Source organism: Myotis daubentonii, chromosome 16 (assembly GCF_963259705.1).
Source record: "Myotis daubentonii chromosome 16, mMyoDau2.1, whole genome shotgun sequence".
Classification (NCBI taxonomy): Eukaryota; Metazoa; Chordata; class Mammalia; order Chiroptera; family Vespertilionidae; genus Myotis; species Myotis daubentonii.
In genome coordinates, this window is record NC_081855.1 from 28,108,799 (window position 1) to 28,125,875 (window position 17,077).

The 17,077-nt window shown below is 52.9% G+C and overlaps 2 protein-coding genes across 2 annotated transcripts in view; one reads left to right on the top strand and one right to left on the bottom strand.

Annotated features, from left to right (window-relative positions):
- The window catches only part of ASIC2 (acid sensing ion channel subunit 2), a 210,517-nt gene extending 208,502 nt beyond the window's left edge, over positions 1–2,015 (top strand). Inside the window, exon 10 of the mRNA XM_059669510.1 lies at positions 1,128–2,015. Within this exon, the coding sequence (XP_059525493.1) occupies positions 1,128–1,229 (102 nt within the window). The 3' untranslated portion in view covers positions 1,230–2,015. The remainder of the gene's footprint in view (positions 1–1,127) is intronic.
- A 7,649-nt stretch (positions 2,016–9,664) lies between these two features.
- SPACA3 (sperm acrosome associated 3) lies at positions 9,665–12,911 on the bottom strand. Its single transcript, XM_059668252.1, has 4 exons — positions 12,398–12,911; positions 11,233–11,391; positions 10,751–10,829; positions 9,665–9,775 (listed from the first exon to the last, which is right to left on the bottom strand). The coding sequence occupies exons 1-4, from the start codon at positions 12,582–12,584 to the stop codon at positions 9,709–9,711; spliced, it is 492 nt and encodes a 163-aa protein (XP_059524235.1). The 5' UTR covers positions 12,585–12,911; the 3' UTR covers positions 9,665–9,708.
- Between the last annotated feature and the right edge of the window lie 4,166 nt (positions 12,912–17,077).

Here is a 17,077-nt window from a genome sequence, read left to right on the forward strand (position 1 = left end):
GAGAGGACCATTGATCCGCTGCCTCCTGCACGCCCCCTACTGGGGATCCAGCTGCCACAACCCAGGCATGTGCCTTGACTGGGAATCGAACCTTGACCTGGTTTATAGGTCGATGTTCAACCACTGGGCCACACTGGCCGGGCAGCATGCCTAGTTTATAGTAAGTGCTCAGCAAGTTCAGGTTCCCCCACTTCCCTCCTGCCTCCGAAATGTCTTAGTCATAGGTTCCCCCTCTATCCTTCCCCCTCCTGCAGTATCGTCCTCATCGAGTCTCTCCAAATTCTTAGCACGGCCTTCTGGCCGGTCTCTGCTCCCAGCCCTCGCTGCCTCCCACCCGGAGCAGCGCGGGACAGCCTGGGGGTCTCCTGGAAGATCCTCGGTCTCTCGGCCACGCCCTGCCCAGGATGACTGTTCCCTGTGTGCGGTCTAACCCTGAAGGTCCTTTGGGCAGCTGTGACCAGCTCTGGTTCTGGCCTTCGAGGCCTCCGCCCTTACAGCTTGGCCTCAGCGATCAATCAGCACCCCCCGCCCCAGGCCTAGCCCCAGGCTGCACCTCCTCACCCCAGCTAGGCCCCAGAGGAGGCCCCCGAGGCCAAGCGTGGGATGGGCTATCCAGCCCACAGCCAGACGTCACTCAGATGTAGCTTCAGGTGGCACATCAGGGGACTTCTAGGAGGAAAGGCCACACCCCATCACCAGAGAGTCCTCTCCCTGCGCCGGGGGCACCCAGGGGGGCAGTGGCGAGGGTTCTGAAGGCAGGGAGGCCCCTTCATGCCACAGATGCCAAACCAGTGCATGGGGTTATTAAGGCAGAAGCAGCAGTGCCCCGGGGAGCCCACAAGTGAGGAGCGTGGTCCCCAAGGCTGCCAGTGGCACCTGATGAAGTTTTGAGTATAAACACCACCTTTGCCCGGCTGGTGTGGCTCAGGAGGTCATGGTCCGATTCCCGGTCAGGGCACATGCCCCAGCTGTGGGCTCGATCCCCAGTGCGAGGCGTGCAGGAGGCAGCCGATCAATGATTCTCTCTCATCATTGATGTTTCTATCTCTCCTTCTCCCTCTCTCTCTGAAATCAATAAAAATACTGATATAAATAAATAAATAAACACCACCTTCCCCTCCCTCCAGAGCACCTGTGAGACGATGCCAAACCACTCTGAAACCATCAGCCACACTGTGACTGTGCCCCTGCAGACGGCCCTGGGGACCTTGGAGGAGATCGCCTGCTGACAGCCCTCGGAGCGCCCGGCACCCCCAAGCAGACCCTGAGGCCCAAGACCCGGGACAGGGGACAGCAGGCGCAGGCGGGATGGCCCCTGATGACGGAAAGCAGCAAGAGCCCCCGATGCACACATAGCAAACTCTCTGCCAAAACCTCGCTGCGGCCACGTGGACGCGGCCCGTCCTTGGTCCCCGCCGTGCGTCCCTCTTAGGAGACATGAGACACATTCTGGAACAGTCCAAGGACCAACCTGCCATCACATCTCACTGCCAGATGTAGACAGCACCTGCATGCTCAGACTTCTCACGGCGCCACCTCCACGTCTGTCTGTGTACGCGACGCTCTGCTGCGTGGTTCCCCGCGGTGGGACCGGGTTCCGGCCCCCAGTCCCCGCGAGGCCACAGCTGGAATCGCAGCTGCACAATCGAGGGAAACCGCAGAACTGTCAGCCACGTCTGGTCCTTGTGTGGTTCGTGAAGGTCCTTAACCTGCCCACAGTCCCCTTCCCGCCCCAGCCGACCCTCCCCGGCCGAGCCCCTCCAACCCCAGCGCCTGTGACGGAGGCCTGTGGCCTGGTGACTCGGGCCCGTGTCCGTGGCTCCCACGCGTTCTGCCCTCCCTGTGACATGGCTTGTACAGTCCGATTCTGTCTTTGGGGGGTTTACTGTCTGTCAGAGGTCCGTTTTGTTTTCTGATCTTTGGGTTTGCTGTTCCGAGTTCGGTTTGGTTTTCCCATTTTTCTCTGGCGTTTATTTATTCGTGCTCCCCGTCACGGTCATATTAAAGCTGGTCTTGTGGAAGTGGCTCCACGGTGTCTGCCTCCTCCCACCCTCGGGTCTCTCTCCCCACGCACCTAGGAAAGGGCCAGACCTCCCAGGCCAAGGACCACAGGTTCTGTCAAGTTTTGTGCAGCAACACTTACTAATCTTTAACAACGACTGATCGTGACCTTGTAAATGACTTCACAGCCCACTCACAGGTGGGTCATAGCCCAGCGTCTGAACGACACGCCTGGACTGGGTGTGAAGAGGGAAGGCGGAGAACGCGCCCAGACACAAAAACCATAGAGAATGCCTTCACACTTTCTGCTCTCCGCCTTCCGTCCTGCCTCCTGACCCCGTCAGTGAACTTGGGCTGCACACAGGCCCAGCGTGGCCTCCCTCCCACACACCAGCACTCCAGGACCTCTCTGCGCCTCAGCTCTTCACCCACCACACAGACTGCTTGTCCCTGTAGGGGTCACCTTTGCCTTTGGCCTCGCTCCTCATAAGTCCTCAGGGGTGGTCCAGATGGGAAAGGAGGTGGGGAGGGGCCTTTTGGCTGCAGGGGGGCTGCTCTTTCCAGCCCTGGGTGGCAAAAGAGAGCTTGCTGTTCAGGCAGAATCCTTGTGCAATCATTTCTCCAGATGCTGCCAGGGCACGGGCATCCCTCTCCTGAGACAAAGTCACTCCTCACTGCTTCGGGCTGGAAGATATTGTGCTGGTGCCCAGAGGGTCGGAGGCAGAAGAGCAGAGAGTGTCCTCAGGCGCTCCCATCAGAGCCAGAAGCCAAAGGACATGCCTATTCACTGAGTTTGGAAGCTATCAGATGCTCGGCTTTGTCCCAGTTTAACAGTTTCATCAATTTTTTAAAATCTATAGATTAAGTTGCAATTCCACCTGCTTCGTTGGATTTCTGGCTTCCTTTAAAAAGCACATGCACACACAAACAACCTCAGATCAATGTGAGGTGGAGCAAAGAACATTCGAGCGGGTTTGCATTGCTTCCGGCCGCCCATACGTTATGTGCTCCTTCTGACTGGGGGATTCTGGCTTTGCTCACCTTGGAGCAGGTCTACAAGCTTAACCTGCTTAAAGGGGAAGAGGCAGGAAATTCAAGAGAGCAAGTCAATAGCCAACTACTGATTATTATTGACTGGTTGTTAACCAATGGCCTAGTTGTCTGCCTGAACTCCTGGGAGTGGCGGGGTGTTTTTTTATTATCCTCACTTCAAACAAATAACCATTTTTGCAGTCATTTCCTTCATGGAGGCCTGGGAGGTCGGTGCACAGAGGAGACACGGGGAGGTGTCCCATTTTGAGAGTGACCCCAAGGACGACAAACAGCCAGCAGTCTGGACCAATCACAAGCTGGAACGTCAACGTTGGATTATCAGTGACCTTAAAGCAGTGGTTCTCAACCTTCTGGCCCTTTAAATACAGTTCCTCATGCTGTGACCCAACCATAACATAACTGTAATGTTGCTACTGTTATGAATCGTAATGTAAATATCTGATATGCAGGATGGTCTTAGGCGACCCCTGTGAAAGGGTCTTGACCCACAGGTTGAGAACCGCTGCCTTAAAGGGTGAGATCAACAATCAATCAATAAATAAAATGGTGGCACCTGACCCCAGAAACAGAAGCAGTGGAGTCTGCAGTTAGGGAGAGAGAAAGGACGAAGCACTCTGTGCGCAGCCATCCCAGACCGGCCGCTGATTACACGCTCCTGCTTTGTTGTTTTGGCAAAGAGAGGCCAGAGGTCATTTGTGTTCCCCTTTCCAGCTGAAGCTATTTTTTTGATTTATTGATTGATTTTAGAGAGAGGGGCTGCGAGAGAGGGGGTGATAGAAGAAGGGAAAGAGCAAGAGAGAAACATCGATTTGTTGTTCCACTTATTTATGCACTCACTGATTGATTCTTGCATGTGCCCTGACCGGGGATCAAACCTGCAACCTTGGCGTATTGGGAACGACACTCTAATCCCTGTTTTCTAAGAGTCTTAACCATGAACCCCCTTCGTGAGAAAGGGCCCCGAGAGGGTCTGGAGAAAGGTGCTTGGTGAGCTGGGAAGCAGGGGTCCGAGGCAGGCTTTCCCGCAGGTAAAGCTCAGCTCAGCCTGAGGGGCCCACGGAGAGGCCTGGGAGCTCTTCCTGCACAGACTCAGAGATTTCCATTCCATCGTGAGACCCGAACTCAGTGCAGGGGGAAGGGCCTCCAGAAAGTGCCGGTGAATACGCTCCCCGTTACAGAGATGCCAGGCAGGCCCGAGAGCCAAGAACGCGCTTCCACGGGGACTGTCACCAGGCCAGACCCACGCCGAGCCAGCAGGCCCTGAGACGCACTGGCACCGCTGGGAAGGCAGGAGGGCGACACAGGAAGAGGAGACAAGACACAGCCTCGCCATTCATTCCGCTCCTCTTGATTGTGTGCCCAGTCTGTACCGGGCACCTGCCCTCCAGGAATGATCGTGTGAGTCCTCCGGGAAACAGACGGCTGGGAAAGATGAATCGGAGTTTTGTGGTCGAAGGAGAGGGAGTCAGCGGCACATGCAAAGCCTGGGAGGCAGGGGCGGCGGGGGAGGGGGAGGAGGGCGTGGAAAATACGAAGCCCAGGGACTGCGCAGAGGTCCAGGGCACCCAAGCATAGCGGTCAGAGGGGAGTGTCCAAAGCCACCGGAGAGAGTGGCAGGTGCCCCGGATGAAGGGCGGGTTCAGCACGCTGAGGGTGCATCAGAGCTGAAGTCCTGCGAGTCCCTGCCTCTGACCTCCCAGGGTCTGAGATGTTTCCCAAAGCAAAGGTTGATTTCTTTAGCTAATGGCTTTCTCCCCGCTCATGTGAGGATCCTGGCACGTGGAAGCACGTTCTGCATCATCTGTGTTCTCCTAAGGCTGGTAGGTTGAACGTGTTTGGGGCCGTGCAGTTCAGGGGACTGTAACCCAGGGCAGCGGGCAGCACCCACCTGAGGACAGGTGAGAGGAGAGCTGCTTACAAATCCAATTTAACATTCAGTAAAACCTGTGCCCTTGGCCTTTGTAGGAGCAATCGGTTAGTAAAGGCTTTTGACAGAGCCTCGAAAAACAGCATTTCTAACCCATTTCTGTTGTAAACTACTCACATACCGCTGGACAATTTACTCCATTTTTCTAGGCCTAAGTTCCCGCCTTTATAAAAGGAGAGGAAAACCCTAGCCAGTTTGGCTCAGTGGATAGAACATTGGCCTGTGGACTGAAGGGTCTTGAGTTTGATTCCGGTCAAGGGCATGTACCGCAGTTGTATGCCAGCCCTGGTCGGGGTGTATGCAGTAGGTAGCTGATCGATGTGCTCTCTCACATCGATGTTTCTCTCTGTGTGTCTCTCCCCCTCCCTCCCACCTTCTCTAAAAATCAGATGTTTCTCTCTCCCTTTCTTCCACTCTCTCTGAAAATCAGTGGAAAATATCCTCAGGTGAGGATTAACAAAAATAAAAAATAATCAAAGGAAAGGGGATGGAAAATAAACAGCAAATCTCTTTGGTGCGTCCACTCTCACAGTCTCTGAGTCTAAGTGGACGATGGGGTCAGGTACCTAAGCAGCTATTTCATTCCCTGCTTCTAGCCTCTATTTCCCACCTATACGATGGAGATGAGGGTGCCTAGTTTTCAGGGCTAATATGGGGTCAAATGAGCTAAGGTATATACTTTCTATCTTATTTTCTTTCTTCCAGTAAAACATTGATCTCACTTGGATACTTGTATGGATTAAAAACAAGGTGAAAGCTATGAACTTTCTCCCAGAAAACAAAAATGAACAGGGTCACACAGATAATCATAAAACGTGCACTCCACCTGAGGAGGGTGATGGAGCCCAGAGCCTGTGTGTGATCCCTGAGGGACGCACGGATGCCCGGCCTTGCCGCCGGTCCCAAAAGTATTAGCCTCTCCTCCCGAAGATCGCCATGGTACCACGAGGAGCACCGATGTTTCCCATAATGTGCCCTAACGACTGCCATTTTTCAATTCACAGGAGGGGCGGGTGGGGGGGAGTGACAGGCAGGATTTGATCAATTTCAAGATTTCCCTCCCATCATTTTTTTAAACCTTTGTCACCTACTGCTGCTTGTGCACTGAGAGCTCACAGATGGAGAGATGAATGAGCAGAAAATGGGTGGGACCCGAGAACCTTGGAGCTGTGATTTTGTAAAATTACCTTATTCATGTGCTGATTGGGAGGGCTGAGGAGACCTGCAGACGGAAAGCAACTGCAGCCTCGCTTTGCAAACATCCCTGTGGCCTGGTTCTTAAGGAATGAGACCACGCGTGCCCTGCACACGGGAAATGCATGCATAATGTCCGCTGGCTGCCGCTGGGCCCCCGGACAGGCACCACTGTTGACATCTCATTCATTTCTGAGCAGAACTGCAATGAGGCTCTCTTTTTTTAAGAAAGAGAGAGAGAGAGGAAGAGAGGGAGGGAGGGAGGGAGGGAGGGAGGGAGGGAGGAAGGAAGGAAGGAAGGAAGGAAGGAAGGAAGGAAGGAAGGAAGGAAGGAAGGAAGGAAGGAAAGAAAGAAAGAAGAAAGAAAAAACTACCTCCTGGCAATGGCTGTGAGTGACGCCTTGTGTGGAGAGCGGCTACAGTGTTTGGACAGGTTCAAGCCTCGGACTAATGAGAGGGCACTGTCCTCTCATTGCCACGTGCAAGTCCCAGTTGGGACGGCAAAGCCCTCCCAGCACAATTATAGCCAGAGGCTATAGTTGTAAGCTTGAACCTATGGTCCAAACACGTGACCTCGCGTGTCTGAGTGATGTGGGCTTGATAGAGTTCAGATGCATGTAATTGAGTAGATTCGAAACCCACGAGAATGTTGTAACCACATCCTTACTTTGCCTCGTGGAATCTGGCTATAAAATAAAGACTCGGCTTACAGGCTGTGGCACTGTCTCTCTCCATCAGAGCGGGCGGCGTCCCACCGAGACCCAGCTTTCTTCTCTTGTCTGTCTTTTCTAAATCCTTCACCGCCCCCTCTCAGGCTCACCCTTGGCCGTGCTGGCGCGGCAAAGCCTTGGGGTGGGGCATTTGGACGTCTAGCCTCCTTGAAGCTGGTCTTCACGCCAGGTCTCTGAAGGAAGTGGCTCATTGGCTAACTTGTCACCATATGGGCCATTTGTCTTTAGTGTAATCCAGACATCAGGGCTTCCTTTCTAAAGGAATTACATCCAAGGTAAAGAAGCCCAACACAAGTGATTGGTGGGCACCAAAGAATACCTAGCTCGCCTGGCTAGTGTGGCTCAATGGTTCATCGTCGACCTATGAACCAGGAGGTCACGGCTCGATTCCTGGTCAGGGCACATGCCCTGGTTGCGGGCTCGATCCCCAGTGTGGGGTGTGCAGGAGGCAGCCGATCAATGATTCTCTCTCATCATTAATGTTTCTTATGGAGAGCGGCTACAGCGTTTGGACAGGTTCAAGCCTCGGACTAATGAGAGGGCACAGTCCTCTCGTGGTAAAGCCACGTGCAAGTCCCAGCTTAGAGGGCAAAGCCCTCCCAGCACAATTACTGTACAGCCAGAGGCTATGGGTGTAAGCTTGACCTTACGGTCCGAACCTGTGGTCCCAGGTGGCTGAGTGATAGGGGCTGCGGGAGGTGAAGCAAGTAAACAAAGCTTGATCAGGTGCATGTAATTGAGTAGATTGGAAACCGCGAGAACATGGTGAACATCTTGACCACGCCCTTTACTTTGCCTCGTGGGATCTGGCTATAAAATAAAGACTCGACTTGCAGGCTGCGGCGTCCCATCTAGCTCCAGCTTTATTCTCTTGTCTGTCTTCTTTAATCCTTCACCACCCTCTCTCAGGTTCACCCCTGGCTGTGCGGAGTGCGGCACAGTTTCTGTCTCCTTCCCCCCCTCCCTTCCTCTCTAAAATCAATTAAAAAAATATTTTTTTTAAAAAAAGAAAAGGCCGAAGCCGGTTTGGCTCAGTGGATAGAGCGTCGGCCTGCGGACTGAAAGGTCCCAGGTTCGATTCCGGTCAAGGGCATGTACCTGGGTTGCGGGCACATCCCCAGTAGGAGGTGTGCAGGAGGCAGCTGATCGATGTTTCTCTCTCATCAATGTTTCTAACTATCTCTCTCCCTCTCTGTAAAAAATCAATAAAATATATTTTTAAAAAAGAGAGAAAAGAATACCCAACTCAACCCACTTTAGAGGGAGGAGTGTCAGGAAGCCACTGGAAGAAGACTCCCCAGTGCTGGGGTGGTGGGGACGGGGGTCTCTGGCCAGACTCCCTCACTCCATGAGCAATTTCCATGTGCCCACTGTGTGGCAGGCACTGTGCTAGGCACTGGGGCTTCATAGATCCAGAAGACGGAATCTCAGGGGAGCTCAGAGTCTAGTCAGGCAGAGGAGGGCAATGACATGCGCATAAGACTGTGAGGGTGGAGGTGCACAAGGCCCCACACACCCACAGGAGAGCAACTGTCTGCCGGGCTAAGGCGGAGCAGGTTTGGGCTGCAGCCTTGAGAGACGGTGGAAGCTGCCTGGCAGGCAGGCTTGCAGAAGAGATTCCTAAGCAAAGGCTTGGAGGCAGAGGAGAACTTAGGGTTGGTCGGAAAAGTCACTGTGAGAAGTCACTGTGAGGAGGCACAATTGAGACAAGACCTGCTTGAAGAAAAAGGAATAGCCACTCACAGCTCTGAGGATGGCGAACGGGAAGGGCACGTTTATTCGCTGAAGTGCAGTGAGGGGGGAATGGTAGGTGGTGGGGAAAGGTAGGAAGCAGCATGTTACCCTCAGGGAACCAAAAGCAGGAACCAGCTAGAGCAAATGTTCTCAGCAGTTGCGAAATGACTCTGCATGACCCTGGGTCAGGAAAGAACTGGGGTGCCAAGCCAGGGAACTCGGCCTTTAACCTGAAAGTGAGAAAAGCCGCTGGGCCAGGATGCAAGGCAGTAAGAGGCGGAGAGCTCACACTGAGGGGCAGGTCGATGGCGAGGGAGCCCCTGCAAGGCCGCTGCGGTGGTCCTAGGGAAAGGTGACGGGGCTTGATGTAACGCAGGGGTATCTGGGATGGGAAGGAAGGTCAGGCTCCAGATATATTTTTAAAGTAAAATAGAACATAGTGACCAGTGGAATGTGGGGTGAGAGAGTGACGTGGAAGCAGGGAGACTCCAGGACGCAGCCTGGTTTCTCTAACCAACCTGAGCCCATCACCAGCACCTGGACTTCCAGGTGGGCCCAGAGACCAGCCACCCTCATGCACCAGTGAGGGCTGCCTGGCTTTGGCCAGGACCCTCTGCCCTGGATACTCTTCCATCTCCACCTGCTCCTGGGCAACCACTGAGCAAGACCGGCCAGGGCATCGGGCTTCCTGTTTTTGTTATCATTATTTTTGTTTGTTTGCTTGCTTGCTTGTTTTGAGAAATCTGGCAAACCTAGATTCAGGGAAAGGGTCTAGGAAACTCTGCTAGGTGTGGTCTGGGAGACACTGAGCCCCCAGGCCTCCCAGGACTGCGGGCCAGCCTTCCGCGGTTGGCTTTTTGGGGCCTCGCTTAGGCCCAGCCCCAGTGGACAGGTGAAGAAACTCCGAGATGCTCTGGCTCCAACAGGCCACCTGAAATCACAGTGACAGCTGAGAAACACACATGTGTTAAACTATTCTTTATCAATTGCCTTGTGCTCCTTCCTGGGCAGGACCCCCACCACACCCCCCCGCCTGCTGTGCATGGCCCGGTCCGTCCAGAGAGGGTCCTAGAAGGTGCAGCCGTCCACCCAGTCGCTGAGGTCCTTGCCCAGGCAGTGATGCTTCCAGGCCTCCCTGGGGATGGAGAGTGGGGGAGAGGAGAGACCCAGTCAGAGACAGCCTCAGTCCCTGTTCAGAGAAGAACAGGAAGGAGCGTAGGCTCTAAACCAGAAATCAGGTGGGGACAGGGGCTAGCAAGGAAAAGAGAGGAAAGCGAACTGTGTTAACTGTCAAAGAACCCCCTAGAACAGCGGTTCTCAACCTGTGGATCGCGACCCCTTTGGCAGTCGAACGATCCTTTCACAGGGGTCGCCTAAGACCATCCTGCATATCAGATATTTACATTACAATTCATAACAGTAGCAACATGACAGTTATGAAGTAGCAACGAAAATAATTTCATGGTTGGGTCACAACATGAGGAACTGTATTTAAAGGGCCAGAAGGTTGAGAACCGCTGCAGGCTAAGTGAAGCTCCCGTCAGAAGAGGCTGGGAAGCTGTTGGGCCACTGCGTCCGAGGACCTTCTGTGAACCAAAGATCTAGCCTTACGCCCCATCGATGCCCATCCCACCCCCGTGCCTGTGAGGAGGGCTTCCCATCATGTGGGAAAGGAGTGGGAAAGGCGAGGGCTGACAGGCTGAGGCCCCAGAGAGCCCACCCTGCTCGGGCAGGAATCTATCGTTTCATCTGTTGCACATCATGGGTCTTTATATGAAAGTTAGTCTAGACAAAGATGCCATGGTTCAAAAATATTTACTAGACCCAGATCTAGTGGACCTGGAGGCAGGCATCTCAACATAGGCAAGTCTGGAAAGAGCCAGGCTGTGCTCCATGGCCTCCAGTGAACTGCTTATCCTCCCTGACACGCAGGTGCTGTCTGTGAGTACGTAAGTGGTGGTAATCCCTACCACCAAAAGGGGGCGGGTCAGAGTGCGGAGCTGGGGAATGGTGCCTGGGACGAAGCGGGCACTCAGAAAAGGCCAGTTCCCTGCTGCTGTCCACCAGTCCTGGCCACATGCCCTTGGGGGCTCCAGCCCAAGTTACTTACCAGCTGCCCAGCCCCTGGGGCTGTTGGCTTATCTTCATGGCACAGATAACAGCATTCTTGAGGTCAGGATCCAGTAACTCTGGGGTGGGAGGCAGAGAAACAGGATGAGGGAGCAGGAGCAGAGCTGGACATACATAGAGAATGTCTCTCTCTCTCACACACACACACACACACTTCCATCCTAAGCTCAGCCCTGTCGCCTGACCCCTCTGGAAGCACAGGTATCACTTTTGTCTCTGATCAGAAGCAATCCCTGTTTCATTCTGATAGTTCTCAGGACAATCTCCCATCAGGGAGCCCAAGTCAGATCCATGGAGGACCCACCCCCATCACTTGCCCCATCATGCTCTCCTTGGTAGGACCAACACCATGTAAGGGGATCCCCACTCAGAGATAAAGGCAAGAGGAGCAAACAAAACCAGAGAGAAGCAAAGGCTGGTGCAGAGGCCCGGCCCCCGCCAGCCCAGGCGCAGGCCCCCTACCGGTGCAGTACATGTTGCACCCCTTGGTGCTGTATTCCTTGAGAGTCTTGCACCACTTCCGACTGTTGATCTGGAAGATGCCGTTGTTGGTGCTTCCATCAGCTTCATGGTCCACGGCAGCTGAGTCAAAGCCACTGGTGTAATAAGCAAGACAAAGCCCTGTACAGAGTAGAGACACAGGCCAAAGGGTCCCCTGGTCAAGGCCACATCAGACCAGAGTGCTCACAGTGCAGATCTCAATGTTAGCTCCTTGGAGCCTCAACTCCTGCTTTGAGGTGATCAGAGCAGAGGCCCTCCCTCCCACTTAACAGAGGAATCCACTGAGCCTCAGAAGGCCAAGTGACTTACTCAAGGTTACATACAGCCACCAAAGAGCAAGTCAAGACTGGACCTCAGACCTCCTGCCCCTAGGCCAGCAATCTTCTCATTGTCTCATTGTGCTACACATAGTCAAGTACAAGAAATGTTTGTGGGATGAAGGAATAAGAACAAAATCCTTAGAGGCAAGATTAGAAGGATGCAGGTGAAACCTGTAGAGGGGCTACACCTAGAGCAGCGGTTCTCAACCTGTGGTTCGCGACCCCTTTGGCGGTTGAACGACCCTTTTACAGGGGTCGCCTAAGACCATCCTGCATATCAGATATTTACATTACAATTCATAACAGTAGCAACATTACAGTTATGAAGTAGCAACGAAAATAATTTTATGGTTGGGTCACAACCTGAGGAACTGTATTTAAAGGGCCAGAAGGTTGAACCACTGACCTAGAGGAACATGAGTCCAGGTGTGGCTGTACTCCACAGCTTCCCAAACCACCACCAGCTTGCAACGCGTGGCATTGCTGGTATATTCAGTTTGCCCTAAACCTCAGTAGGAATGTCTTATCTTCATGCCAAGATTAAGATTAAGATATAAGCTATTCTGTTGACTTTAGCAGTGGGGACCATGAAGGGGCCATTATGATTTGACTGCCTGTTTCCTGCCTGCTAAATATTGAACTCCATGCTGTGATCTCACATACTTCTTGTTTTACAAATGAGAACTGAGGCTCAAAAAGCTCCTGAGGACATACTCCTTGAGTGAGGAGGGGTAGGAGGAGGAGGGAGAGGAGAGAGAAGAAATGGATGGAGGGGCACAGGACCAGCCAGGAAGAGGGGTGCTCACAGTCAGCCAGGCTGTGGCCACGGTATCCCTCCAGGCCGAATTCCTGGAGCACTCGGAACAGCTCGCAGCGACTGTAGACCTTGGCTTGGCCGCAGGTGAGCAGGCAGCTTAGCAGAGAAGCAACGGCCAGCAACAGGATCCCAGGTGGGCACAGCTGCCTTCTGGGAGCCCGGCCCCTGGCTTCCATGCAGGGCGCAGAGGTGGAGCCCCCACCACGCCGGCTCAGAGCTGGGCTTTGAGATAGCGGGCAGCTCCACAGCCCTGGCCGTCCTCTTACAGGAGTCTAACCCTTAGAAGAAGGAGAGAAACGGGGCCTGAGTGGACCTGGAAATGGGAGAAGGCTCCATACTGCCAACCAGCTGCCTTGCAGCCCTGATGAGGCATCAGCCACTCTCCCAAGATCCCGGAGAGGGTTTCCTGAGGCCCGCGCCACTCCCTTCCAATCCTGCTTGACACCACCCTGTCCCAGAAGCTAGGAGAAGAGGCAGGGACTTGGGGGAGAAAACAACCCTATTTTGAGCCCCATATGATAGGCCAGGCAGTACTGAATCCTGAGGCCTGAGATTTTATAACTAGGAAGGAGCAACGTTTGGATGGAGACCAAAGTTTCTATGAACCCAAAGTCCCACTGGGGTATGGCCATGAGAGGATGTTCCCAGAGGGTCCGGGCCGGGCAGTGTCATGGGTGTAAATCAGTCCCTGAGCCCGGCTGCCAAGGACAGTCTCTTTTGGCACAGAGACTCCCTCCCTGGCCTGAACTGAAGCAAGGTCACCTGCAGCCTCTAAGTGGAAACAGTTCTTTCTCCCGCACACACAGGTCCCAAGGCCGTGCTGAAACGCTCCGGCATGCCCGCCGCCCCTTCCAAACCATCACCTTCCAAAGCCCTCCACCCTGGAGGCTGCCTTCTCAGGCCTCTCTCCTCCACTTCAGGCGACCCTGGGCAGCCCTGCTGTCGCCTCTGCTGGAGGCTGATGACTTATTACATCTTCCCAGGACAACAGACCTGGACCTCTCCGCCTGCACATCCCAGTCATCTCAAGCCAAGCTCGCCTACGACAGAACGCATGTCCCCACCAACAGCCGCTCTTCCCTATCGTGGTTGAAAACATTCTTGGTTGTAAACCCAGGATGTTTTTCCAAACTAGAAATGTAGATGTTGTTCTTCACTCCCTCATCACTCCATCCTTCACCCATCCCAACCGATCAATCCTGAGGTGCTGTTGATGCTACTGTCCCTCCCAGCCTTCCACTGTAATTGTCTTCTGAAACATAAAGCCTGTGACAGCCTCCCTTCATCACTGCTCCTAAGCAGGATCTACAGGGCCCCTCAGGAGCCAGCCAAGGACCCCTCCTCCCTCACGCTTGAAGTTCCAGTAACACTGTATTCAACCCAAGATGGTCCTGCCGTCTAGCACAGAAAGCCTCCCCTTTCCTTTACATGATTAACTCTTACTAAGACATCAAGGGTCCCATCAGAGATGACTTCTCCAGCCAGACTTCCCGGTAGGCCACTGCTCCCCAACACTCCAAAGCACCCTGTGCTTCTGCCCTCCTCTGACCCGCTAGACTGGAGCATGTGTTAGCCTTTCCCACCACCAGGTAAACTTGCAAAGAACAGCGACTGTCTTATTCATCTTACATCCTAGGGGTCAAGCAGAGCTGCTGCTATGGAGTGGCTGTTCAATGGATGCTTCTTAAATGGAAATATCCTGAAGTGGTGCCCACAAAAGTATGAGTGCTTCCCATCAAAGTGCAGGAAAGAAAGGGAAGACGATTAACCTGAGTTCACACCTGGCAGACACGGTGCCCAGCCTTTTCCGGATGCCTTCCAACTTAATCTCATCTAATCCTCTCAACAATCCACGCAGGACAGGGTTATGATCCCCATTTTATAGACAAAGAAACCAAAGTGACTGCTCTTCAGAGACTGTTTTTGAATTTTTGCAGCAAAGTGACTTACAAGTCATTTTATCGGGAGCATTTCACAGCAGGTCTACTAGTAGAGGCACAAGGAGGCAGGTCTGCTGACTCAGAGACCAGAGACCTGCCAGTGTGTGTCGGTCTCTCTCCCTCTCTTTCTCTCTCAACTCACCACCACCCAGCCCAGGATGCCTCGATCTCTGACCACCCCCCTTCTCACTCCATGCCCCTCCCTGGCCAGCCCAGCCCAGGGACCTCATTAACAGCTGCAGGAAGAGGGGCAGGGGGCTCACTGAGCAGGTGTGGTTCCCACCAAGGCTGACGCAGCAGTGATGGTGCCAAGACGCCACTTCAGGTGAGGACCACGCCCGTGACAGTGCCGGGTCCCCAGGCACCCAGGCGGTCTCTAAACTCACATGGGGCCTTCTGGAACTCCCCAGTTCTGTGAGCTCATCTTCTAGAACCATCTCTCTCCCACTGACATTCAACCAGTCCCCCTAAGCCCCTCAATTGAAGAGCCTTGGGGACATATGAGGATATTTAAGTGCAACTTCCCTTGCCCATCTCTACACACACACTACTTTGTGGGGGGGGTGGTTAATATATTTTTATTGATTTCAAAGAGGTAGGGCGAGATAGATAAAAATGTCAATGAGAGAGAATCATTGATTGACTGCCTCCTGCACTCCCCCTACTGGGGATTGAGCCTACAACCCGGACATGTGCCCTGACTGGGAATCGAACTGTGACCTCCTGGTTCATAGGCCGATGCTCAACCACTGAGCTATGCTGGCCGGGCCACACACACTGCTTTGAAGGATGACCCTTCTCCTCCTAACAGACCCTTCCAGTGATTGATTACCCAGCAATGTCAGCAGGTGCCCACTGTCTCCCCAGGCAGCCTCTCCCACCGCCGAACCCCTCTAATTGGCTGAAAGTTCTAGAATGCTGAGCCACACACCACCCCCCTTCTCCATCTGGATGATGACTCTTCAGTGTGGACAAGCTTGGAACAAAGATGACACTGTGGACCCTAAAGCTTGGGGGACACAGAAGTGACGTGGAAGGGCATGCGGCCACCATGCCTGTGCCCACAGAGGCCCTGCTGGGAGCTGTGTGGCACAGCAGGGAGGCTGAGCTGGGCAGGAACACAGGCGCTGGTGGCTACCAGTTGGGTGACCCAGAAAAGTGACTCAACCTCTCAGTTTCCTCAATTCTCGAGTAGGAATAACAACTCCTGGAACATCTGTAGAGATGCTTAGTACTTAAAGTACTTAGTTCTTAGTACTTAGTACTCAGAGTGCTCAATACACCACACAGTTACTACTAAGAGCTCAGCACAGCCATAAACGGCGGGTTCAGTTGCACCAGGTGCCTCCTCTCTGCCTGACTGACCAGGTTAGAACTGAGAATTGGTGCAGCCACAGTCACAATTTTTTTTATTTTGTATGATGCTTCCTTTTATTTTTTTTAATATATTTTTATTTCAGAGAAGGGAGAGGGAGAGAGAGAAACATCAATGATGAGAATCATTGATCAGCTGCTTTCTGTCTATCGAGCCCAAAACCCAGGCATGTGCCCTTGACCAGAACTGAACCCGGGACCCTTCAGTCTGCAGGCTGATACTCTATCCACTGAGCCCAATTGGCTGGGACACAATTTCTTTTTTCTTTAAAAATTTTATTGTGGTACAAACACTTAACATGAGCTCTAGCCTCAAGAAATTTCTAAGTGTCTAATACAGTACCACGGGCTATAGGGTACAGTGTTGTACAACAGATCTCATGGCTGATTCATCTTGCTCACCTAAAACTTTCTGCCCATGGATTAGTAACTTTCCAACCCCCCTCCCCAGCCCCTGGCAACCACCATTCCACTGAGTCTCTGAGAGTGACTATTTTAGATCCCTCATATAAGCGAAATCATGCAGTATTTGTCTTTCTGTCACTGGCTTATTTCACTGAGCACAGTATCCTCAAGGGTCATCCATGTTGTCGTGTATTGCAGAATTTCCTTTTTTAGGCTGACGAGTATTCCGTTGTGAATACAACATATACAACTTCTTAATGCAGTCATCGGTCCGTGGACATTAGATTGTTTCCACATCTTGCCTATTATGAATAGTGCTGCAATGAACACAGGAGTGCTAGTATCTCTTCGAGATCCTGATGTCAAATCTTTTGGATAAATGCCCAGAAGTGGGATTGCTGGGTCATTCGGTGGTTCTATTTTTGATGGTTTGAGGACCCTCCACTCAGTTTTCCATAGTGGTTTCACCATTTTGCAGTCCCACCAACATTCGCAAGACTTTCAGCTTCTCCACATCCTTGCCAATCCTCGTTGTGTCTTGGATACTGTGAGATAAGCACTGTGGTTTTGATTTGCATTTCTCTATTGACTAGTGATGCTAGGCATCTCTTTCCATGTACCTGTCGGCCATTGGCACGTCTTCTTTGGAAAAATGTCTACTCGGCACCAGAATTACTTAAAAGCTCCCAGATGCCTCCAGTGTGCAGCCAGGCCTGAGCCTTTATTCAGGGAAAGAGCTCTGGACTTGAGTTAGATAAACCCAAGTTCACTGTCTTGCTTGACACCTGCCTGGCTATTTAGCCTTGAGGCGTGAACCTCCATTTCTTCATCTATGGAATGGAGTTGGGGCCCAGTCCTGGCTCCTGGAACCCTGGTTCTCAGTTCCCAAGCCTCATTTTGCTCGTCTGTAAAATGGAAATAATCCTCCCTCGTTGTCTCTGTGACCACTT

Bases quoted from the DNA above. Each gene is read 5' to 3' on its own strand.
- SPACA3 (XM_059668252.1), bottom strand. From the start codon at position 12,584: ATGGAAGCCAGGGGCCGGGCTCCCAGAAGGCAGCTGTGCCCACCTGGG. The intron at 10,830-11,232 runs GTAGGGGGCCTG...CTCCCACCCCAG, and splicing joins GTGCAACATGTACTGCACCG to AGTTACTGGATCCTGACCTC. The intron at 9,776-10,750 runs GTAAGTAACTTG...CTCCATCCCCAG, and splicing joins CCCCAGGGGCTGGGCAGCTG to GGAGGCCTGGAAGCATCACT.